Source organism: Podarcis erhardii (genome assembly GCF_964252035.2).
Source record: "Podarcis erhardii genome assembly, chromosome: 7".
In the NCBI taxonomy this organism is placed as follows: Eukaryota; Metazoa; Chordata; class Lepidosauria; order Squamata; family Lacertidae; genus Podarcis; species Podarcis erhardii.
Window position 1 is genome coordinate 88172538 of NC_138511.1, and position 23437 is coordinate 88195974.

General features: G+C 47.3%; 3 protein-coding genes across 16 annotated transcripts in view; all 3 read left to right on the forward strand.

The window, feature by feature from the left end:
- LOC309345573 (uncharacterized protein) overlaps positions 1–5047 on the forward strand; it is a 19291-nt gene extending 14244 nt beyond the window's left edge. For 4 of the 10 annotated variants that reach the window (XM_081868690.1, XM_081868688.1, XM_081868695.1 and 1 more), the window contains 2 exons: positions 1151–1277; positions 2199–5047. In XM_081868690.1, coding sequence (XP_081724816.1) covers positions 1151–1277; positions 2199–4963 — 2892 coding nt within the window. In that variant the 3' untranslated portion in view covers positions 4964–5047. The remainder of the gene's footprint in view (positions 1–1150; positions 1278–2198) is intronic. The other 6 variants (XM_081868689.1, XM_081868693.1, XM_081868694.1 and 3 more) reach the window with 3 other exon arrangements.
- LOC309345645 (uncharacterized protein) overlaps positions 1–23212 on the forward strand; it is a 26573-nt gene extending 3361 nt beyond the window's left edge. The window contains exons 1-7 of one of the 3 annotated variants that reach the window (XM_081868889.1): positions 7395–7539; positions 10454–10958; positions 11144–11225; positions 11798–11880; positions 19630–19756; positions 20728–20908; positions 21329–23212. In XM_081868889.1, the coding sequence (XP_081725015.1) occupies positions 10545–10958; positions 11144–11225; positions 11798–11880; positions 19630–19756; positions 20728–20908; positions 21329–22736 (2295 nt within the window). In that variant the 5' untranslated portion in view covers positions 7395–7539; positions 10454–10544 and the 3' untranslated portion in view covers positions 22737–23212. Of the gene's footprint in view, positions 1–7394; positions 7540–8785; positions 8879–10453; positions 10959–11143; positions 11226–11797; positions 11881–19629; positions 19757–20727; positions 20909–21328 lie in introns of those variants that run through there. The other 2 variants (XM_081868887.1, XM_081868888.1) reach the window with 2 other exon arrangements.
- Positions 8657–23437, forward strand: part of LOC309345776 (uncharacterized protein) — a 23051-nt gene continuing 8270 nt past the window's right edge. For 2 of the 3 annotated variants that reach the window (XM_081869155.1, XM_081869157.1), the window contains exon 1: positions 8657–8755. The gene's annotated coding sequence lies outside the window, so the exon portion shown is untranslated. Of the gene's footprint in view, positions 8756–9743; positions 9817–23437 lie in introns of those variants that run through there. The other variant, XM_081869154.1, reaches the window with a different exon arrangement.

The window sequence follows — 23437 nt, forward strand, 5'->3', positions numbered from 1 at the left end:
TTACCTCTCTCGCCCTGACCTAGCCACTGTGATCCACGCGACGGTCACCTCCAGACTGGATTATTGTAACTCGCTCTACATGGGGCTGCCCTTGAGACTGACCCAGAAACTCCAGCAGGTGCAGAATGCCGCAGCGAGACTCCTTACGGAGTCTTCGATGCGAGATCACATTCATCCGGTGCTATACCAGCTGCACTGGCTCCCGGTGGAGTACAGGATTAGGTTTAAGGTGCTGGTTTTAACCTTCAAAGCCCTATATGGCCTAGGACCCTCGTACCTACGGGACCACCTCTCCTTGTATGCCCCACAGAGGAGCTTACGGTCTTCAAATAAAAACATCTTGAAGGTCCCAGGCCACAGAGAGGTTAGGCTGGCCTCAACTAGAGCCAGGGCTTTTTCGGCTGCGGCTCCAACCTGGTGGAACGCTCTGTCACAAGAGACAAGGGCCCTGCAGGACTTGACATCTTTCCGCAGGGCCTGCAAGACAGAGCTGTTCCAGCAGTCCTTTGGTCAGGGCGCAGCCTGACTCCCTCCTCTGGCAATCTTTAGTTTATGGTTGCCATCAATTTTGATTTTAATTAATTTTTATAATGTTTTTATAATGTTGCACTACTTTAGTGTTGTTAGCCGCCCTGAGCCCGGCTTCAGCTGGGGAGGGTGGGATATAAAAAAATATATATTATTATCATTATTATTATTATTGGACACAGAGGAAAGGTGGGAGGAACCGCCAAGGAAAGAAGGGTTGAATGCTAAACTAGACTTCTAAGCAGTTTACACACCACACCAAACAGTGGCCAGGATTCACCCCCTCAGTCGCACAATGGGGCTTTCCACCTCTCATCCCTCTGTCATTGCCCCCCCCTGTGCACCTTGAAGTTGTCTATAGGGCATCAGGAGGGTCCTCCCCACCAGGCAAGAACAGCACACAGGGAAAGAAGGAAGGGGATCCTTTCATGTGGCAAATGGGGATGTGTCCAGAATGAAATGTGCAGAAAAAGAATCCCATTGAAACATAACATCAATTAAGAGGCAAAAGACAACAGAGCAAAGTGTAACTGTTCACCTTTCCCCCTAACATCCCCCTGTCATTGCCCCCCTGTGCACCTTGATGTTGTCTAAGAGGACTACCTTTTTCCTTTTCTTTTAGGGTCCAGTGTGCTTTGAAGAGGTAGCTGTGTATTTCACAGACGAGGAGTGGGTGTTGCTGGATCCAGACCAGAGAGCTCTGCACAAGGAAGTCATGGAGGAGAATTGTGGGATCTTGGACTCTCTTGGTAAGGCTTCCTCTTGGATCATCCTATCTGCTTTGAAATTCAAGATATTTCTCTATGGGAGGAACCTCTGATTTTTCGATGGGACTCAACAGCAGCACCCACAGCCCCTGGGATTCTAACACTCCCACAGAAAACATTGGATGGAAGAGTATTGACTGTTTTCCCTGTGAATATTCTTCCTTCTGTTCGGTCTTTTCCAAACATGAAACACAGACAGATGGACGGGTAATAAATGATAAAATTATTACTATCATTATCATTATCATCATCATCATCATCATCATGCCTATCCCCCTCCAAGATGGCTCCCCTTTTGTTCTTGAAGGGCTGGCCTGTCTGCAGCCCCACAGCCTCCCATCAGGGCCCCTTCTCCATGGGCAGCAGCACAGAAAGGGCCTCAGGAAAGCAGCCATGACTCCAGCAGGGCAGTGAACAATGTGGCCAGATGTAGAGGAGGAGGAGGAAGGCAGACCCCTCTCCTTCCCCTCATAGGGCTAGCGCTGCCAGAGGCGCAGGATGCTGAGCAGGGGGAAAGGAGCTCAGCTGAAGAGCCTCTGGGGGAGATCAGACACCCCACCGTATTTTTCCCAGGCTTCTCTAAAATGCAGAAGGCCTTCTTAAATGTAGGCTTCTAAGGGATTCAGGAAGTTCAAGTAGCTTCTGTCAGATTTTTTGTTTCTGTTCTTGCTTCTTTCTGTCATTAGTTGACTTAAGAGACGAGTGACATTGGAGATGGCACAGATCCCATAATTGGGCCAAACAAAATCCATCCCAGAAAATACCCAGGCTTTCAGGCAGTGAACCCTGTAGGAAGACCTCAAATCTAACTCCGCTCAGTTGTGGGTCACAAACATTAATTAGCACTTCTTCATAATTGGGGGCTCCATTGCTTCCTGAGGCTCCAATCTGTTTCTCTCTCAGTTGCAGGTGGTGATGAATTGGAGCTGAAGAACGAGGGAGACCACGACAAAAGCCACAGAGTGGAGAAGTCATATCCATATTCAGAGTGCAGAGAGAGCTTCAGTCAGAGCTCCCATTCCACTTCAAATCAAAGAACTCCCATTGAGAAGAAACCCTATCAGTGCTTAGAATGTGGAAAGAGCTTCAGACATAGAAACAAGCTCACTGTCCACCAGAGAATTCATACAGGGGAGAAACCCTATCAGTGCCAAGAGTGTGGAAAGAGCTTCAGTCAAAAGGGCAGTTTAACTACCCATCAGAGAATTCATACAGGGGAGAAACCTTATCACTGCTTGGAATGTGGAAAGAGATTCATTGACAGACGCCAGCTCACTGTCCATCAGAGGATTCATTCGAGGGAGAAACCTTATCGATGCTTTGAATGTGGAAAGAGCTTCAGTCAGAGCACGCAACTCACTTCCCATCACATACTTCATTCCGGGGGGAAACCATATCACTGCTTGCAATGTGGAAAGACTTTCACTTGGAAAATAAGTCTCACTTCCCATCAGAGAATTCATACAGGTGAGAAACCTTATCACTGCTTGGAATGTGGAAAGAGCTTCAGGGAGAGAAACAAGCTCACTGTCCATCAGATAATTCATACAGGCGAGAAACCCTATCAGTGCCAAGAGTGTGGAAAGAGCTTCACTCAAAAGGGCAGTTTAAATTCCCATCAGAGAATTCATACAGGGGAGAAACCCTATCAGTGCTTGGAGTGTGGAAAGAGCTTCAGCGAGAGAAGCAAGCTCACTGTCCACCAGAGAATTCATATAGGGAGAGAAGCCTATCAATGTTCGGAATGTGGCAAGAGCTTTAGCGAGAGAAACAATCTAACTGTCCATCAGAGAATTCATAGAGGGGAGAAACCCTATCAGTGCCAAGAGTGTGGAAAGAGCTTCTTTCGAAGAAGCCAGCTCACTGTCCATCAGAGAATTCATACAGGGGGAGAACCCTATCAGTGCTTGGAATGTGGAAAGAGCTTCAGCGAGAGAAGCAAGCTCACTGTCCACCAGAGAATTCATACAGGGGAGAAACCCTATCAGTGCTTGGAATGTGGAAAGAGCTTCAGCGAGAGAAGCAAGCTCACTGTCCACCAGAGAATTCATACAGGGGAGAAACCCTATCAGTGCTTGGAATGTGGAAAGAGCTTCAGCGAGAGAAGCAAGCTCACTGTCCACCAGAGAATTCATACAGGGGGAGAACCCTATCAGTGCTTGGAATGTGGAAAGAGCTTCAGCGAGAGAAGCAAGCTCACTGTCCACCAGAGAATTCATACAGGGGAGAAACCCTATCAGTGCCAAGAGTGTGGAAAGAGCTTCAGTCAAAAGGGCAGTTTAAATTCCCATCAGAGAATTCATACAGGGGAAAAACCATATCAGTGCTTGGAATGTGGAAAGAGCTTCCTTCGAAGAAGCCAGCTCACTGTCCATCAGAGAATTCATACCGGAGAGACACCCTATCAGTGCTCGGAATGTGGAAAGAGCTTCAGTCACCAAGGCCTGCTCACTGTCCATCAAAGAATTCATACAGGGGAGAAGCCATATCAGTGCTTGGAATGTGGAAAGAGCTTCAGCGAGAGAAGCAAGCTCACTGTCCACCAGAGAATTCATACAGGGGGAGAACCCTATCAGTGCCTGGAATGTGGAAAGAGCTTCAGCGAGAGAAGCAAGCTCACTGTCCACCAGAGAATTCATACAGGGGAGAAACCCTATCAGTGCCAAGAGTGTGGAAAGAGCTTCAATCAAAAGGGCAGTTTAAATTCCCATCAGAGAATTCATACAGGGGAAAAACCATATCAGTGCTTGGAATGTGGAAAGAGCTTCCTTCGAAGAAGCCAGCTCACTGTCCATCAAAGAATTCATACCGGAGAGACACCCTATCAGTGCTTGGAATGTGGAAAGAGCTTCAGTCACCAAGGCCTGCTCACTGTCCATCACAGAATTCATACAGGGGAGAAGCCATATCAGTGCTTGGAATGTGGCAAGAGCTTCTTTCGAAGAGGCCAGCTCACTGTCCATCAGAGAATTCATACAGGGGAGAAGCCATATCAGTGCTTGGAATGTGGAAAGAGCTTCCTTCGAAGAGGCCAGCTCACTGTCCATCAGAGAATTCATACCGGAGAGACACCCTATCAGTGCTTGGAATGTGGAAAGAGCTTCAGTCACCAAAGCCAGCTCAATGTCCATCAAAGAATTCATACAGGGGAGAAGCCATATCAGTGCTTGGAATGTGGAAAGAGCTTCCTTCGAAGAGGCCAGCTCACTGTCCATCAGAGAATTCATACCGGAGAGACACCCTATCAGTGCTTGGAATGTGGAAAGAGCTTCAGTCACCAAAGCCAGCTCACTGTCCATCACAGAATTCATACAGGGGAGAAACCCTATCAGTGCTTGGAATGTGGAAAGAGTTTTACTTGGAAAACAAGTTTCATTTCCCATCAGAGAAGTCATACAGGGGAGAAGCCATATCAGTGTTTCGAATGTGGAAAGAGCTTCATTCAAAGAGGCCTTCTCCGTGTCCATCAAAGAATTCATACTGGGGAGAAGCTATATCAGTGCTTGGAATGTGGAAAGAAATTCACCCAGAGCGCCCATCTCACAACCCATCACAAAATTCATACAGGGGAGAAACCCTATCAGTGCTTGGAATGTGGAAAGAGATTTATTGTTAAGGCGAAACTCAGGATGCATCAAAGAATTCACAGCAAGAGAAAACTATTTTAGTGCCAAGAATGTGGGAAGAGCTTCAGTCACAGGGCCCGCCTCGCTTCCCATCAAAGAACTCACATTGGGGGCAAATTATAGTAGTGGCTGTATACAGATTTAATTTTAGGAGCCCTTAGTTTGTATGAGGTGAGAATTGCAGTTGGGTTCTTTGCCACATCTGGTGCCCCATAGCTATTTCTACTACCTACCCAGAACTGTGACTTGGCCAAGGTGTTTAATACCTTCTTCAGAGTTGAAGGTATTCCTTTCTCTTGGCAGATCAAGATGAGCAGGAGACAGCAAATAAATATTCATTCATTCATTGGGGCTGACGCAAATAAATATTCATTCATTCATTGAATACTTTCTTCACATCATGCCTGGGGTGAGGGATAGGAGTGATTTGGTGACACTGATGAGATGGCTGTCCACGCTGAGCTTTCCTAGGAAGGACTTGGGGTAAAAATTGTGATAGTTGATTGAATATTAGATATTATAGATTTTGATTCTGTTCGAAGTGTCCTAGTACTTATTGCATTTAACCTTTTCGATAGAATGTATTAGGCATGATTTTTGTATGCCTGCATTTTGTAATCCCCATGCCACCCCCCTGCACTGTGTAAAGCTGTGATGTGTACATTGCCTACCGCTTCCAGACTTATCTAACCCTAGAAGGGCAGGTGATATTTGGAGAAAGAGGGAGAAGTTGAGCTAGCATCCGTGTGAGAACTCACATATCTCCTCAAAGGTCTTTGACATCTTTTGGTACCAGGGAAGTAAGATATGGGATTGGAATGTCAACAGTCCCATGGAAGTCCTGGTTGCCAGGGGCATTGTGTCAAAGTGAGACATAAGAGACCCAAATGACCTGGGCACCCTGGGGCACAGCAAGGTATTTTCAGAGGAGTCGATACCCACATGAAGACACGCATCCCATGACCTGTAACTTTTCTTGATGCAAGTGGAAGAGTGTCCTGGCATTTTATGAGTCTTTGTGTGCTGTGTATATAATCTTTCTTCTAACATGCCTCCTGGCAGTCTTTTCGAACTAGCCGTTCTGCTGAACAACTGGTTAGCCAAGCTGTCCTATTGCAATAGTTTGAATAAACCAGCTCCCTGCAGGATGCTGAGATTGCTCTCATTCTCTTGGCTCTGAGTTTTTGTTTCAGGTATTCCCTCCACTGAGTCACGAACTGGTGATATAGAAGCAAATTCTGATCACACGAGCAATTCACATACTTTATATTTTCCTTTCTTCTGGGAGAAGCTTAAGTCAAGGATTCCCTTTCTGCTGTTCTCCGATCATTCACAATGGGCATATGCCAAGAGGAAAGAATTGTATCCAGGAGGAAGCAGAGTTCTTGATTCATCTTATGCCAAAGGGTGTTGGGAGCAAGAGAAGGAGAAGTTTGTTTCCTTTAGGGTACTCCAGGGTATCCCTTCAAAGATGGAAGGAAGAAGATGAAGGGAAGAGCTAAGGGCAGAAATGCGTTTAAGAGGGAATAGAATCTCATGGCATTGTTTCAATAAAATGTTGCATCCCAGGTACAAAGTTCCCATCCTCATTTCCGTCACTGATTGTGAGGCGAGGGAAGAAAGGTAGTGACATCTAAGGGATACTAAACAAATAAAGCTTATTTGATATACAGCGGAACCTCGGTTTTTTAGCATCTTTGAACCTGAATGTTTCGGTTTTCAAATGTCGAAAACCTGGAAGTAATTGCTTCTGTTTTCGAACGCGCCTTGGACGCTGAACAGCTTCCGCTGCGTGTTTTTCCATTTTTTCTTTTGCGCCTCAGTTTTCGAATGTCTAACGGATTTTAGTTCTACATAGTGATACAAATAGTTATACAGTGGTACCTCAGGTTACATACGCTTCAGGTTACAGACTCCGCTAACCCAGAAATAGTACCTCGGGTTAAGAACTTTGCTTCAGGATGAGAACAGAAATCATGCTCCGGCGGCGTGGCAGGAGCAGGAAGCCCCATTAGATAAAGTGGTGCTTCAGGTTAAGAACGGACCTCCAGAACGAATTACGTACTTAACCCGAGGTACCACTGTATGTAAGTTTATCTAGAGCTTCCACATATCACAAGAAGGGTTTTCTTGATTTGGGAAAATAGGAAATATTAAAAGGAAAATGCTTAACAGTGGTGCCTTGGGTTACAAACACCTCAGGTTACAGACTCCGCTAACGTGGAAGTAGTACCTCAGGTTAAGTAATTTACCTCAGGGTGAGATTAGAAATTGCACGGCGGCAGCGGGAGGCCCGTTAGCTAAAGTGGCACCTCAGGTTACGAACAGACCTCCAGAACGAATTAAGTTTTCGTGCTCCTCCTGCTCCTGTTTCCGAGGGAGGGAGCAGCTCAGGGTCCCCCAAATAAGCCCCCCCCCCTCCGGGTGCAGGCCATGCCCGGGGCTCCGGCTTTGCAGAGGGAGAGAGGGGGGAGCTGGGTGCCTCCGGATAGCCAAGGGTTAAAACGAGCTGAGCTGGATTCCTAGAGAGGACCGGAAATCAAGGGAGGAGGTTCTCCCCCATCCCTTCCTGCAAGGAGGAGGAGGGGGGCTGTTGTCTCAGCTCCTTCTGGGATCCGGTGAGTCTCCTTTGCCTTCTGCTTAGGTTGTCTTGGGGAGATGGGGGGGGGGGGAGTCCCCAGGGGGCGGGGCAGCCAGGAGGGTCCCCCAAGAAGAGAGAGAAGGGGGCCTGGGGGGCTCCGCTTTGCAAGGGCTCCAAGGAACAGCGCAGAAGGCCAGCCACGAGGGCCAGGGAGGCATCCTGCTTAGGGACCCCCAGAGTCATCTAGCCCAACCCGCGGCAGCGCAGGAATCTCTTGCCCAACCTGGGCCTCGAACCCAAGACCCTGAGATCCAAGGGACTCGTGTTCTACTGCCGCAGGTTTTTCCCAATAACACTAATAATAATAATAATAATAATAATTTATTATTTGTACCCCGCCCATCTGGCTGGGTTTCCCCAGCCACTCTGGGCGGCTTCCAACAGAGATAAAAAATACAGTAAAATGTCACATATTAAAAATTTCCCTGAACAGGGCTGCCTTCAGATGTCTTCTGAATGTCAGGTAGTTGTCCATCGCCTTGACATCCGATGGGAGGGCATTCCACAGGGCGGGCGCCACCACCGAGAAGGCCCTCTGCCTGGTTCCCTGCAACTTGGCCTCTCGCAGTGAGGGAACCGCCAGAAGGCCCTCGGAGCTGGACCTCAGTGTCCGGGCAGAACGATGGGGGAGGAGACGCTCCTTCAGATATACTGGACCGAGGCCATTTAGGGCTTTAAAGGTCAGCACCAACACTTTGAATTGTGCTCGGAAACGTACTGGGAGCCAATGTAGGTCTTTCAAGACCGGTGTTATATGGTCTCAGCGGCCGCCCCCAGTTACCAGTCTAGCTGCCGCATTCTGGATTAGTTGTAGTTTCCGGGTCACCTTCAAAGGTAGCCCCACGTAGAGCGCATTGCAGTAGTCCAAGCGGGAGATAACCAGAGCATGTACCACTCTGGCGAGACAGTCCGCAGGCAGATAGGGTCTCAGCCTACGTACCAGATGGAGCTGGTAAACAGCTGCCCTGGATACAGATTTGACCTGTGCCTCCATGGACAGCTGTGAGTCCAAAATGGTAGTGAGTCCACTACCAACTGCCTTATTCAGATTTCTTTCTGCAATTCGCGTGGCTCCTCCTGGGCTCCTCAGGGAGAGAGAGAGAGCGAATGTGAGCTTGGTTTGCTCCACCTTGCAAGGGTTAAAAGGCACTGAGATGCATTCCTAGAGAGGACTGGAAATAAGTGGGGATGCGGTCCTCCCGAGCAAAACATCCCAAAATAGCCTTTCCCACTTTCCCAGCTTCCTCCCTGCAAGAGGGGGAAGGTGGCTTTCGTCTCCTCTGCAGGAGCTGCCTCAGTTTCCCTTCTGGGACCTGGTGAGTTTCCTCTCTTTTCTGCCTTAGGGTGCACTGGGGAGATGTGGGGCGGGTCCATGGGGAGCCTGCTCATCTCCTGCAAGGGGATCCCCAAGTCAGGGATAGGTGGTTCTGTCCCCCTTCCTCTCTGCAAAACCTGGGAGGCTGCAAGTAGCAGGAGGTCTGCAACTCTCTTCTTCCTTTGCATCAAGATGCGGCTAGCTCCTTTGAGGCGGGGGTGGGGAGGTGTCACTGAGTCAGGAAGAAAAGGGCATGCAAAGGAACCCCGATGGGATTGAGGAAACAGTCACGTTCATTAACGCAGGTGGCAGCCAGATGGACACATTTGGAGGTAGGAATAAAATCTTGGGCTCTGTGATAAATAAAGTCCTTCCTTGTCACAATGCACACTTAGACCCATGGAACTACCATCCACAGGAGGAAGAGATGGCCACCAAGCCAGACGGCTTGAGAAGAGAATGAGGCGAATTCAGGGAGGAGCAGAGGGCTAGTGGTGGCTCCTGGCCCCACAGTTGGAGGCAGCCATGCTTCTGAATGCCAGCTGCTGGGAAGTGCAGGGGGAGAGAGTTATCCCTGGGCTCCAGCCCTGCTGGTGGGCTTCCCAGAAGAGGCCCCAGGTTGGCCTCAGTCAGAACAGGAGGCTGGCCTGTCTTCACCCAAAAGGTTAGCACAGCCCAACCTGGAGATAACAGAATAAAGGGAGGGAGGAGGGAGCTGCATGGACTGGGTAGGTACTGAGGAATGGTGAGGGGAACCAGCTGGGGAGCCCGCAAGGGAAGGCGGCTCTGGGCCAGGGGAGGGGTTTGGGGGCAATGAAGAGTGGTCAGAGGGACGAAGAGGTGTCTGAAGAGGTAACTGGGCTGAGTGAGCGAGGGGAATCTGTGGCAGAGAGCAATCTAGATCCAGAGGCAGGAGATTCAGATGAGGGAGGCCAAGAGGTAGGGATGATTCTGGCTGGTGAGGAGGACTAGGGGTCTACCCTCCTCCTGTGACGAGCTCCCCCCCCCCCCAATCATCATAATCAGTTACTTTATGTTCATCCAGAATTCCCATGGCGGATGAAAACAGTAAATCACAATATTAGGCAGACTATAAAATTATTACAGTCACAGAAAGAAGGCAAATCCTATATCTCTCTTTTTTTAACAATGTCCTTTGCCCCCCCCCCCCACAGGTTATTTGGTCCCACCCACCTGTTCTTTGGCCAGGTGTAGCTCTGGTCCTCAGGTGGGTGGCCAGGTAAAGATCTGGCCCTCAGAATAAAGAGTCTTGAGAATGTGGGAGATTGCAAGTGCTGGAACAGGAGGCAGAATCAGGAAAGAAATGTGCCCTGACATTTGGGGGTGGGAGGGACCCCTACTATTGCCTTGTGTCCAGATGACTTACTCATCCATTCTTCCTCCTTCCTCCCTTCCTTCCTTCCTTTATTTGTTAAAGAAAGCTCAGTCTGAGTTGTGGTGCAGTGCAGCCCTGGTTCCTAGCAAGACTTATCCATGCTTGTCCAGGGAATATTTTTATTTACCTGACTGTGTATCAGATTTACTGGTATATCAGAAAAATATATTTGCTTTTTAGGATTTGCTAAAACCTCTCATTAGGACAGGCCGAATTTGGCAGAAAACGTAGGGACTTCTTTCGATTTCTTAGAGGTGTCCTGAGAACAGAGATGGATGAGCAAGACTCAGCTGGGCCTGAAGCAGGAGGAGGCCATTCCATCCAAACTCTTAGCCATGGAGGAATCTGGGGAAATTCTGTCCAAAGGATCCTGGGTGAGGAGGACACCCTCCACTCAGATGTGCAGAGCCACCAGCTTGGGCGGCTTTGCTACCAAGAGGCCAAAGGACCCCGAGAGGTTTGCAGCGAACTTTACCACCTTTGCCGTCAGTGGCTGAAACCAGAAACCCACCCGAAAGCTGAGATGCTGGACCTGGTGATCTTGGAGCAGTTCCTGGCTGTCCTTCCACCAGAGATGGAGAGATGGGTGAGAGAATGTGGAGCAGAGACCAGTTCCCAGGCAGTGGCCCTGGCCGAAGGTTTCCTCCTGAGTCAGACAGAGGAGAGAAAGCAGGCAGAGCTGCAGGTGAGAGAGACTTTCCTCTGGATACTTCCAAGGGGCTCCGAACATGAGGGAGAGTATGCCCCAATTCTCTACTAATTTGCCCATCCTTTTTTTGAAAAGGATGATATCTGATACCCCTAAAGTGTTTGTGTCCTTTGCCATTCGAGTTCCAATCTAATTCTTTTGATTGCTTGTTGCTCTTGCAGGGGAAGGATCAGTTTCCAGAAATGGGTCTGGATTCCTCTGAGATAGATAGAACTCCGTTGGACTCCAGAGTAAGGCCACTGGGTAAAGAGGAAGGAGTTATTTCTCCCCCATTTTATCACATTATGTTGTTTTTGAAACTATGTTGTTTTGAAACTATGTTGTTTTGAAACTATGTTTTTGAAACCTATGTTGTTTTTGAAATGTTTTTGAAACATTTTTTGGTGGGGGTCACAGGGGGCCAAGAGCCCAGAGGAGGGGAGATGTATTTTTGCACAACTAATATGAGAGCCAGTGTGGTGTAGTGGTTAAGAGCGGTAGTCTCGTAATCTGGGGAACCGGGTTCGCTTCCCCGCTCCTCCACCTGCAGCTGCTGGGTGACCTCGGGCCAGTCACACTTCTCTGAAGTCTCTCAGCCCCACTCGCCTCACAGAATGTTTGTTGTGGGGGAGGAAGGGAAAGGAGAATGTGAGCCGCTTTGAGACTTCTTAAAGGGAGTGAAAGGCGGGATATCAAATCCAAACTCTTCCTCTTCTTCTTCTAATATGTGAAATGGTTACTAATGTCCACATTTACTTGGCTACTCTTACTTTTTGGAAGGCCCACTTGTAGTTTTCCTTCTGAGTGAAGCATGCACTTACCTTTTTCTCTCGTAGGAGACCGAACGATGCCAGCAAGACCTGTTTGTCCATCTATTCTTGGGGGCGAAGGGGAAGCTGCCCCTGTGGAAGCAGAGCAGGTAGGAGGAAGGAGCCATGTGGGGAGAGAGGATGTCATGGACGGGTTGGACACAGAGGAAAAGTGGGAGGAACGGCCAAGGAAAGAAGGGTTGAATGCTAAAATAGGCTTCTAAGCACTTTACACACCACACCAAACAGTGGCCAGGATTCACCCCATCAGTCGCACAATGGGGCTTTCCCCCTGTCATTGCCCCCCTGTGCACCTTGAAGTTGTCTATAGGGCATCAGGAGGGTCCTCCCCACCTGGCAAGAACAGCACACAGGGAAAGAAGGAAGGGGATCCTTCCATGTGGCAAATGGGGATGTGTCCAGAATGAAATGTGCAGAAAAAGAATCCCATTGAAACATAACATCAGTTAAGAGGCAGAAGACAACAGAGCAAAGTGTAACTGTTCACCTTGATGTTTTCTTTCTTTCTTTTTTTTTAAATACATTTTTATTCAAGTTTTGCATAAACAGATATACATCAAAAGGAAAAATACACAAAAGGTCATAACAATATGGGTACATAGGCTAACATTTCCTTTCTCCCAACTATATATATAAAAAAGAATAAAGTAAAATGAAATCGTCAAAAAGGAAAAAAAAGAAAGAGGAAAAAAAAAGAAAAAGGAGAGAAAAAAGAAAACAAAAAAACCAAACCTAAATGTTTTGGGCTCAACCGAGCCCTAGACTCCCTTCCACCCTTTTGGTAAGCATCAAATATTTTCCTCTGTTACGTACTTGATTTTTAATCTTTAAGTCTTAAATTAACTCGCTGATAGAATTGTTCTAACCAAACAAACAAACAAACAATATTTATTACGGCCATAGGCCCATACAGGTAAAAACAACACATAAATAACAGCTTGTGCACGTGGGGGGAAAAAAAAAAACAGCCGCTAAAACACCACAATAACAATAAAATACTATAAAATAGAATGGCATACTACGCCTTAGTTAGCTTGTAGTGCTCCTTGGCGTCGCTTTTGGGTAAGGACAGCGACCAGGAACCTTGCCACATTCAGGGTCGTATGAGTATCCTTATCCTGCAAGATTTGGGCAAGGTGGAATTTTGGTGGGGTACCCTCTAGTTTCTGTATGATTGATCCCAACAAATTTGCCCGTGGCACATTGAACAGGGGGCAAGTGAACATAATGTGCTGGAGCGACTCCGGCGTCTCCTTATCACATTCGCACGTGGCGGGGGCTTGGCCCTTTGAGAATCTATGTCTCAGGACGTTGGAGGGAAAAACGTTGAACCTCGCTTTGGTGAAGGCCAGTCTATGGGCAACAGTCGAAAGGGAGGAGAGGTATGATGGAACGCAGTAAGTTAAAGTGATACCAATGTTCTGGGGCGAACAAACACCTCCCCCCAGCATATAATTTCGCTGTAGATCGATGTCATCCAGTCTTTGGCGGATCAGTCTTTGAGCAGTAATTTGGTCTAGTTTTAGGGAATCTGAAGGAGAGATTCCATAACTCAGGAGTTTGGCATGAATTCTACTAGACCAAAGGCTAGAGAATTCATCTCGCCATAAGCATTGGACAAGGTAGTGGTTTGGTAATCTATGCCACAATGATAACCAATAATTGAAGACTTGCTTCCACAGGCAAGTTTCTAAGGATGCGATCTTCAGTTCTAGTCGCATGGCTGCGTTGCTTACGCACAGGGGGAGCATTAGGAGCCGACGCAGGAATTGATTTTGCAGTGTCTCAAGAAGAGCAAGATCTGTCATCACGGCCCAAAGCGGGGCAGCATAAGCAAGCACGGCAACCACTTTTGCCTTGAACACCTTTAGGGCCGAGGGAACATGCAAAGCTCCATCCGAAAAAAAGAATCGGAGGAGCACATATGACAGAGTTTTGGCCTTGTTAAGTAGGTGTTGAATTTGAGCTTTCCACCCCAAATTGTGTTGAAAAATAACTCCTAGGTATTGAAATTTTAGGACTTGCTCTATTTTTGCTCCACCAAGCTTCCATTCGTATAATCTTCGGCTTCTGGAGAAAATCAGAATCTTGGATTTAGCATGGTTGATGGTTAATTGGTTGAGTTGACAATACGTGGCAAAGATTTTCAAAGCTCTGGTTAGTCCAACACGTGTATAAGATAGAATTACCGCGTCGTCCGCATATAAAAGGAGTGGGCAGCGGTAGTCCGCAAGTCTAGGCGCGTGTGTACTTGGAGATGATTTAACTAGGGATGCTCGCATGTCGCTGATGAATAGGTTGAATAGACAGGGAGCCAATATACATCCTTGGCGCACTCCCTTGTTTATTGGTATCGAATTTGTGAGGTCGCCCGCAGGAGTAAGTCTCACTCAAGCAAGGGTACCTTCATGGAGCTGACTTATAAGCCATAGGAGTCTTCTATCAATGCCCTGTTTCGCAAGTTTCTCCCATAGAATATTTCTAGGAACGCTGTCAAAGGCTGCCTTTAGGTCTAAGAAGGCAGCACAGAGGTAGCCCCGGGGGGGAGAGGAGTACTTTCGTGCCAGATGGTAAAGAACTATCGCATGATCGGTTGTAGAGCGTTTAATTCTGAACCCTGCTTGTTCGTGGCCAATCTGATTAGTCTCATCTACCCATCGCAGTAGTTTAGTCAGCAAAAAGCTGGCATAAATTTTCCCTATGATCGAAAGGAGGCTGATGTTACGGTAGTTTTCCGGCTCCATTGGAGAACCTTTTTTATGAATTGGTACTATAATGGCCTCCTTCCATATTTTGGGGATGAGGCCAGAAGCGTTGATTGCATCGAAGGTTTTGGCCAAGATGCCAGCCCACCATTTTGGGTGTAGTTTAATGGCTTCAGCAGGGATCAGATCGGGCCCTGGGGCTTTACCCGGTTTCAGCTGAGCTATTAGCTTGGCTATTTCGTCAGGATCGGTGGAAGGCCAAATAGGTAGGTGGGTAAACAGATGCGTCAGGTGGTCGGAGGGAGCATCTGCCTGTGAGAAGCATTTCTTCAGGAACAATTCCCATGTCGGTGCAGGGATGACTGCCCTTGGGTATTTCCTCACCCTTCTGTTGATCAAAGACCAGAATTCCCTGGATCTGTGTGATTTTGAAGCAATAATCAAAGCCTGCCAGCGATTTTGTTGCCACTCACGTTTGGCAATTTTCTGCGTGCGTTTGTAAACTAGCTTGGCTTGTGCATAACTAGCTGGCAGAGTAGCTGCATCGGAGGTCTTATATACATTATATATAGCACGGAGGCGCTGTCTTGCTTGTTTACACTGAGAATTATACCAGGGGGCACCGTAAGTATATTCATTTCGATTTAATATTTTGGGTGGTAACCTGAAGAAGGACATAAGATCAGTCGTATGATGGTGGAAGCATTTCAGCACTATGCTATGCTTGTCTGAGGCAGAGCCTATGTTGGGATGGGGCCCGAGGATTACTTTTTGAAAGAATTCCTGGTACCGTTGAGCCTGGGTCTCCGACCATTTGATTCCTCTTACTTGGAGAGATTCGTTGGTTACCATCTGGGTCGCATGTCTATGAGCCTCCGACTGCCAGTTCAGGGAGAGCTTGGCTACAAGGGGAAGATGATCACTAGATTGTATATTCTCGATCTTAAAGGTGGAAATGCACTTAAGTAGATCCCTGGAGACCAACAGGTAATCGAGGACGCTGTTTGATTTAACGCTCAGGTGGGTAAAATCCCCAGGAATGTCAGGGAGACATGTGCCATTTAAGGGGACCAGATTTAAGCGGATGGCCATTTGATAGAGGAGTACTCCAGCCTCATTTGCTCTGTGGTCTTTAGAAGTTCTCCTCATGATATGTTCCAGATCATAATTATCAAGGTTTGGAGTAACCCACCATTTGGCTTTGGTCAGCGAGTCCCAGTTTGCTGCTGTGCGGGCGTTAAAATCGCCACCTATTATTGCCGGGGTATTAGGAAACTTAACATAGCATGAGAGCAGATGCTCTTCTAGCGAGCCCCATTTAGAGCCAAGTTAGGGGGAAGAACCCCCAGGTGGCAAGTAGACATTTGTAACTAGAAGTGAGATCTTTTCCCCCGCAATCAGCCCGGTAAGGGCGTAAGGAGGCAAGGCCTGTACTAGGGTAAGTTTAGAATGTAGGTTGAGGGAGATGCCTATTATTAGGCCACCTTTAGGGCGGCCTCCTTTCAGGGAGGGGCAGGCAGGGAGTTCTAGAAGCTCAAAGCCATTTAGGACAATTTTCTCTACTTCCCACGATTCTTGGAACAAGATGATATGAAACAGGTTAATATACTCCAAGAATTCTGGATCAAGTTTTTTTCCCCTCCAGCCCGCAATGTTCCAGCTGAGGACTGATAGGGGGGAGTTCCTGTTGTGTCCAATTCGCTGTCATTTCAGGGAGAGATGTGTGTCCTTAGGGGGCAGGGCAGACCCCACAAAAAAGTCAGTTATTTTACTTTGCATGGCTGGCACCTGCTGAGGGTACCTAGTCTTGAAGTTGGTAGTGAGGTGTTCTGACTGGTGTAACAGGACGGGTCTCCTGCTGGCTGACCCAAGGGCGGACACTTCAGTGGGAAACTCCACAGAATTTGCTGAGACTGCCCCACCGCGAGGTCTAAAGATCGCCGATGAAACCATTTGATTTATATGTCCGGCCGGGTCTTCAATCAAATCCGGGCCATTTTTTGATGTAGGTGGAGCACTCCCCTGGCCTGATGCTAGCGAAGATACTGGGGATGCTTGGCGTACTGGTACCGTTTGTATGTCGGGTCTATGCCGCTCAGGGGAATATGAGGACTCCAGTTCCGGCATTGATGGATTAGTTGGTAAGGAATTGTTTTGGTGGAAGGAACTCTGGGCTACACTCTTCAGCGGGGAACTCTTGGAGGGCGAGTCAAAATTTATCAAGAGTAGAGATGAGGGGCCTACTTGTGAGACAAAACCTGGGTCTGCCAAGCATCGGTGGGCTTTGCCCTCAAGTGGGGGAGGCATGGGTTTAGGAACTGGACTAAGGTAAGGAAGACTTCCTGCTTCCTTAAAACACGGCTCCGAAGAGCTGGCAGGATTATCCTGAGAAGTGAGCAGGACTTTTCCGTTCTTCTGGACATGTATGAGCTGATGATTAAGTACTTCTAGTCTATCAATTATTTCTTGTTGTTCCCTCGGTGGGAGGTCGCCAAAGGTGGCTAAAAGCTCTCTTTCCTCTGGCGGGGTTAGAAGATTACTTGCGCCAGTGGGTTTCTTTAGAGCTCGTGGGGGCGTAGAGTAAGTCCAGTTTCGGTGCGGATGGATATCCTCCGGGAGAGGAGGCTCGATGTCCCGAGGTGCTCTCGACCTCTCTGACAGAGTCCGCTCCTTGCCGTGGCCGGCGAGTAGAAGGGGGTGGAATTGTTCTAACCCTGCCAGTTCACTTTATGAATTTGTTCCAATATAATTCCAATATTTACTCCAATTTTTCTGGAATTTCTGTTCATCTTGATCTCGTATTCTGCCTGTTAGTCTATCAAGTCCAGCATATTTTACCATTTTAATCTGCCAATCATTTATGCTGGGAATGGTTTCCACTTTCCAGTATTGTGCCCACATAATTCTTGCTGCCGTGGTGGCATAAAGAAATCTCGTCCTGTCTTCTTTTTTGATTTCTTTACCCATCATTCCCAGCAAAAAGGCTTCAGGTCTTTTGGGAAAGGTATATTTAAATATTTTTTTGAGCTCATTGTAGATTGATTCCCAAAAGCCTTTCGCCTTTTTCATGTCCACCACATATGGTAGAGGTCACCCTCCACCTCACCACATTTCCAGCATTTCTTATCCTTTAATCTATACATTTTGGCCAATTTCACCGGTGTATGGTACCATCTGTATAGCATCTTCCAAACATTCTCTCTCAGTGTCATACAGGCCGTAAACTTTATATTGCTATTCCACAATTCCGACCACCTTTCAAAGTCAATATTATAGCCAAAGTCAATTGCCCGTTTAATCATCGCCTCCTTCACCTCCTCGTCTTTTGTATGCCACTCTAGTAACATATCATAGATTCTGGACAATATTTTTTTTTTTACCTTCTATTATCTCTATGTTAAATTTCGATTTTTTATCTTCAAAACCTAGGTTCTTTTTATCCTCTTTTAACAAATCATTCACCTGGTGATATTGCAACCAACCAGTGAATGAACTTTTTATCTCTTCATAGGGTCTAAGTTTAGGCCCTTGTTCTGTTTTTCTTAGAATAATAATAATAATAATAATAATAATAATAATTTATTATTTGTACCCCACCCATCTGGCTGGGTTTCCCCAGCCACTCTGGGCGGCTTCCAACAGAGATGAAAAATACACTGAAATGTCACATATTAAAAACTTCCCTGAACAGGGCTGCCTTCAGATGTCTTCTGAATGTCAGGTAGTTGTTTATCGCTTTGACATCTGATGGGAGGGCATTCCACAGGGCGGGCGCCACTACCGAAAAGGCCCTCTGCCTGGTTCCCTGTAACTTGGCCTCTCACAGTGAGGGAACCGCCAGAATGCCCTCGGAGCTGGACCTCAGTGTCCGGGCAGAACGATGGGGGAGGAGACGCTCCTTCAGATATACTGGACCGAGGCCATTTAGGGCTTTAAAGGTCAGCACCAACACTTTGAATTGTGCTCGGAAACGTACTGGGAGCCAATGTAGGTCTTTCAAGACCGGTGTTATATGGTCTCAGCGGCCGCTCCCAGTCACCAGTCTAGCTGCCGCATTCTGGATTAGTTGTAGTTTCCGGGTCACCTTCAAAGGTAGCCCCACGTAGAGCGCATTGCAGTAGTCCAAGCGGGAGATAACCAGAGCATGTACCACTCTGGCGAGACAGTCTGCAGGCAGATAGGGTCTCAGCCTACGTACCAGATGGAGCTGGTAAACAGCTGCCCTGGATACAGATTTGGCCTGTGCCTCTATGGACAGCTGTGAGTCCAAAATGACTCCCAGGCTGCGCACCTGGTCCTTCAGGGGCACAGTTACCCCATTCAGGACCAGGGAATCCTCCACACCTGCCCGCCTCCTGTCCCCCAAAAACAGTACTTCTGTCTTGTCAGGATTCAACCTCAATCTGTTAGCCGCCATCCATCCTCCAACCGCTTCCAGACACTCACACAGGACCTTCACCGCCTTCACTGGTTCTGATTTAGAAGAGAGGTAGAGCTGGGTATCATCTGCATACTGATGAACACCCAGCCCAAACCTCCTGATGATCCCTCCCAGCGGCTGCATGTAGATGTTGAAAAGCATGGCGGAGAGGACAGAACGCTGAGGCACCCCACAAGTGAGAGCCCAGGGGTCTGAACACACATCCCCCACCACCACTTTCTGAACACGGCCCAGGAGGAAGGAGCGGAACCACTGTATGACAGTGCCCCCAGCTCCCAGCCCCTCAAGACGGTCCAGAAGGATGTCATGGTCGATGGTATCAAACGCTGCTGAGAGATCCAGCAGAACTAGGAAACAGCTCTCACCTTTGTCCCTAGCCCGCCGGAGATCATCAACCAGTGCGACCAAGGCAGTTTCAGTCCCGTGATGAGGCCTGAATCCCGACTGGAAGGGATCCAAATGCTCCGCTTCTTCCAGGCGTGCCTGGAGTTGTTCAGCAACCACTCGCTCAATCACCTTACCCAAGAATGGAAGGTTTGAGACTGGGCGATAATTGGCCATCGTGGCCGCATCTAAAGATGGTTTTTTAAGAAGCGGTTTAATAACCGCCTCTTTCAGCGGGTCTGGGAAGTTCTTCATAGGTGGCGTTCTTCACCTTGATGTTTTCTAAGAGGACAACCTTTTTCTTTTAGGGTCCATTGTGCTTTGAAGATGTAGCTGTCCATTTCACAGCCGAGGAGTGGGCGTTGCTGGATCCTGACCAGAGAGCTCTGCACAAGGAAGTCACAGAGGAGAATCGTGGGATCTTGGACTCTCTCGGTAAGGCTTCCTCTTGGATCATCCTGTCTCCTTTGAAATTTGAGACATATCTCTATGGGTGGGTCCTCTGGTTTTTCGATGAAGCTCAACAGCACCACCCACAGCCCCAAGGATTCGAACACTCCCACAGAAAACATTGGATGGAGGAGTATTGACTGTTTTCCCTGTGAATATTCTTCCTCCAGTTCTGCCTTTTCAAAGCATGAAACACAGACAGATGTGTTAAATAATAATAATGTGTTTAATAATAATAATAAATGATAAATAATAAAATTATTACTATCATTATCATCATCATCATCATGCCTATTCCCCTCCAAGATGGCTCCCCTTTTGCTGTTGAAGGGCTGGCCTGTCTGCAGCCCCACAGCCTCCCATCAGGGCCTTTTCACCAGGGGCAGCAGCACAGGAAGGGCCTCAGGAAAGCAGCCATGACTCCAGCAGGGCTGGGAACCATCTGGCCAGATGTAGAGGAGGAGGAGGAGGAGGAGGAGGAGGAGGAAGGCTGACCCCTCTCCTTCCCCTCATAGGGCCAGGGCCACCAGAGGCGCAGGATGCTGAGCAGGGGGAAAGGAGCTCAGCTGAAGAGCCTCTGGGGGAGATCAGACACCCCTCCGTATTTTTCCCAGGCTCCTCTAAAATGCACAAGGCCTTCTTAAATGTAGGCTTCCAAGGGATTCAGGAAGTTCAAGTAGCTTCTGTCAGATTTTTTGTTTCTGTTCTTGCTTCTTTCTGTCATTAGTTGACTTAAGAGACGAGTGACGTTGGAGATGGCACAGATCCCATAATTGGGCCAAACAAAATCCATCCCAGAAAATAACCAGGCTTTTTGAATCTCAGGCAGTGAACCCTGCAGGAAGACCTCAAATCAAAATCCCCTTAGTTCTTCTGGGGTCACAAGCATTAATTAGCACTGCTTCATTATTTGGGGCTCCATTACTTCCTGAGGCTGCAATCCATTTCTCTCTCAGTTGCAGGTGGTGATGAACTGGAGCTGAAGAAGGAGGGAGACCACGACAAAAGCCACAGAGTGGAGAAGTCATATCCATATTCAGAGTGCAGAGGGAGATTCAGTCAGAGCTCCCATTCCACTTCAAATCAAAGAACTCCCCTTGAGAAGAAAGCCTATCAGTGCTTGGAATGTGGAAAGAGGTTCAGAATAAAAAGCCAGATCCTTGTCCATCAGAGAATTCATACAGGGGAGAAACCTTATCAGTGCCACGAGTGTGGAAAGAGCTTCAGTCAAAAGGGCAGTTTAACTACCCATCAGAGAATTCATACAGGGGAGAAACCTTATCACTGCTTGGAATGTGGAAAGAGATTCATTGACAGACACCAGCTCACTGTCCATCAGAGGATTCATTCGAGGGAGAAACCTTATCGATGCTTTGAATGTGGAAAGAGCTTCAGTCAGAGCACCCAGCTCACTTCCCATCACATACTTCATTCCGGGGGGAAACCATATCACTGCTTGCAATGTGGAAAGACTTTCACTTGGAAAATAAGTCTCACTTCCCATCAGAGAATTCATACAGGTGAGAAACCTTATCACTGCTTGGAATGTGGAAAGAGCTTCAGGGAGAGAAACAAGCTCACTGTCCACCAGATAATTCATACAGGGGAGAAACCCTATCAGTGCCAGGAGTGTGGAAAGAGCTTCACTCAAAAGGGCAGTTTAAATTCCCATCAGAGAATTCATACAGGGGAGAAACCCTATCAGTGCTTGGAGTGTGGAAAGAGCTTCTTTCGAAGAAGCCAGCTCACTGTCCATCAGAGAATACATATAGGGGGAGAACCCTATCAGTGTTTGGCATGTGGAAAGAGCTTCATGGAGAGAAACAATCTAACTGTCCATCAGAGAATTCATACAGGGGAGAAACCCTATCAGTGCCAAGAGTGTGGAAAGAGCTTCAGTCAAAAGGGCAGTTTGAATTCCCATCAGAGAATTCATAAAGGGGAGAAACCATATCAGTGCTTGGAGTGTGGCAAGAGGTTCCTTCGAAGAAGCCAGCTCACTGTCCATCAGAGAATTCATACCGGAGAGACACCCTATCAGTGCTTGGAATGTGGAAAGAGCTTCCGTCACCAAAGCCAGCTCACTGTCCATCAAAGAATTCATACAGGGGAGAAGCCATATCAGTGCTTGGAATGTGGAAAGAGCTTCTTTCGAAGAGGCCAGCTCACTGTCCATCAGAGAATTCATACCGGAGAGACACCCTATCAGTGCTTGGAATGTGGAAAGAGCTTCAGTCACCAAAGCCAGCTCAATGTCCATCAAAGAATTCATACAGGGGAGAAGCCATATCAGTGCTTGGAATGTGGAAAGAAATTCACCCAAAGCGCCCATCTCACAATCCATCACAGAATTCATACAGGGGAGAAACCCTATCAGTGCTTGGAATGTGGCAAAGGCTTCAGAAAAAAGCGCAGTTTAACTTCCCATCAGAGAAGTCATACAGGGGAGAAACCCTATCAGTGCCAAGAGTGTGGCAAGAGCTTCAGAAAAAAGAACAATTTTACTTCCCATGAGAGAATTCATAAAGGGGAAAAACCCTACCAGTGCTTGGAATGTGGAAGGGGTTTCATTGACAGACGCCAGCTCACTGTCCATCAGAGGATTCATTCAGGAGAGAAACCCTACCAGTGCTTGGAATGTGGAAAGAGTTTCACTTGGAAAAGAAGTTTCACTTCCCATCAGAGAAGTCATACAGGGGAGAAGCCATATCAGTGTTTTGAATGTGGAAAGAGCTTCATTCAAAGAGGCCTTCTCAGTGTCCATCAAAGAATTCATACAGGGGAGAAGCCATATCAGTGCTTGGAATGTGGAAAGAAATTCACCCAGAGTGCCCATCTCACAACCCATCACAAAATTCATACAGGGGAGAAACCCTATCAGTGCTTGGAATGTGGAAAGAGATTCATTGAGAAGGCGAAACTCACGAGCCATCAAAGAATTCACAGCAAGAGAAAACTATTTTAGTGCCAAGAATGTGGAAAGAGCTTCAGTCACAGGGCCCGCCTCGCTTCCCATCAAAGAACTCACATTGGGGGCAAATTATAGTAGTGGCTGTATACAGATTTAATTTTAGGAGCCCTTAGTTTGTATGAGGTGAGAATTGCAGTTGGGTTCTTTGCCACATCTGGTGCCCCATAGCTATTTCTACAACGTACCCAAGAACTGTGATTTGCAAGTCCTTGGCCAAGGTGTTTAATACCATCTTAGAGTTTCCTTTCTCTTGGCAGATCAAAATGAGGAGGAGACAGCAAAGGTTGCAATTTGAATTGGGTTGCAACGCTGGGACAATTAGAATAAGATCCACTATTTGACTATTAACTCAAAACCCTAGAATGCATTTTATATAACGGACTTTTTATTTTTATTCTTTGTATATCCTATTGTTGCTCTATTGGTATGCCCGGGGGGTGATGCAAATAAAGATCTATTCATTCATTGAATATTTTCTTCGTGTCATGCCTGGGGTGAGGGATAAGAGTGATTTGGCGACACTGATGAGATGGCTGTCCACGCTGAGCTTTCCTAGGAAGGACTTGGGGTAAAATTTGTGACAGTTGATTGAATATAAGATATTATAGATATTTATATTATAGATTTTGATTCTGTTCGAAGTGTCCTAGTACTTATTGCATTTAACCATTTTGATAGAATGTATTAGGCATGAT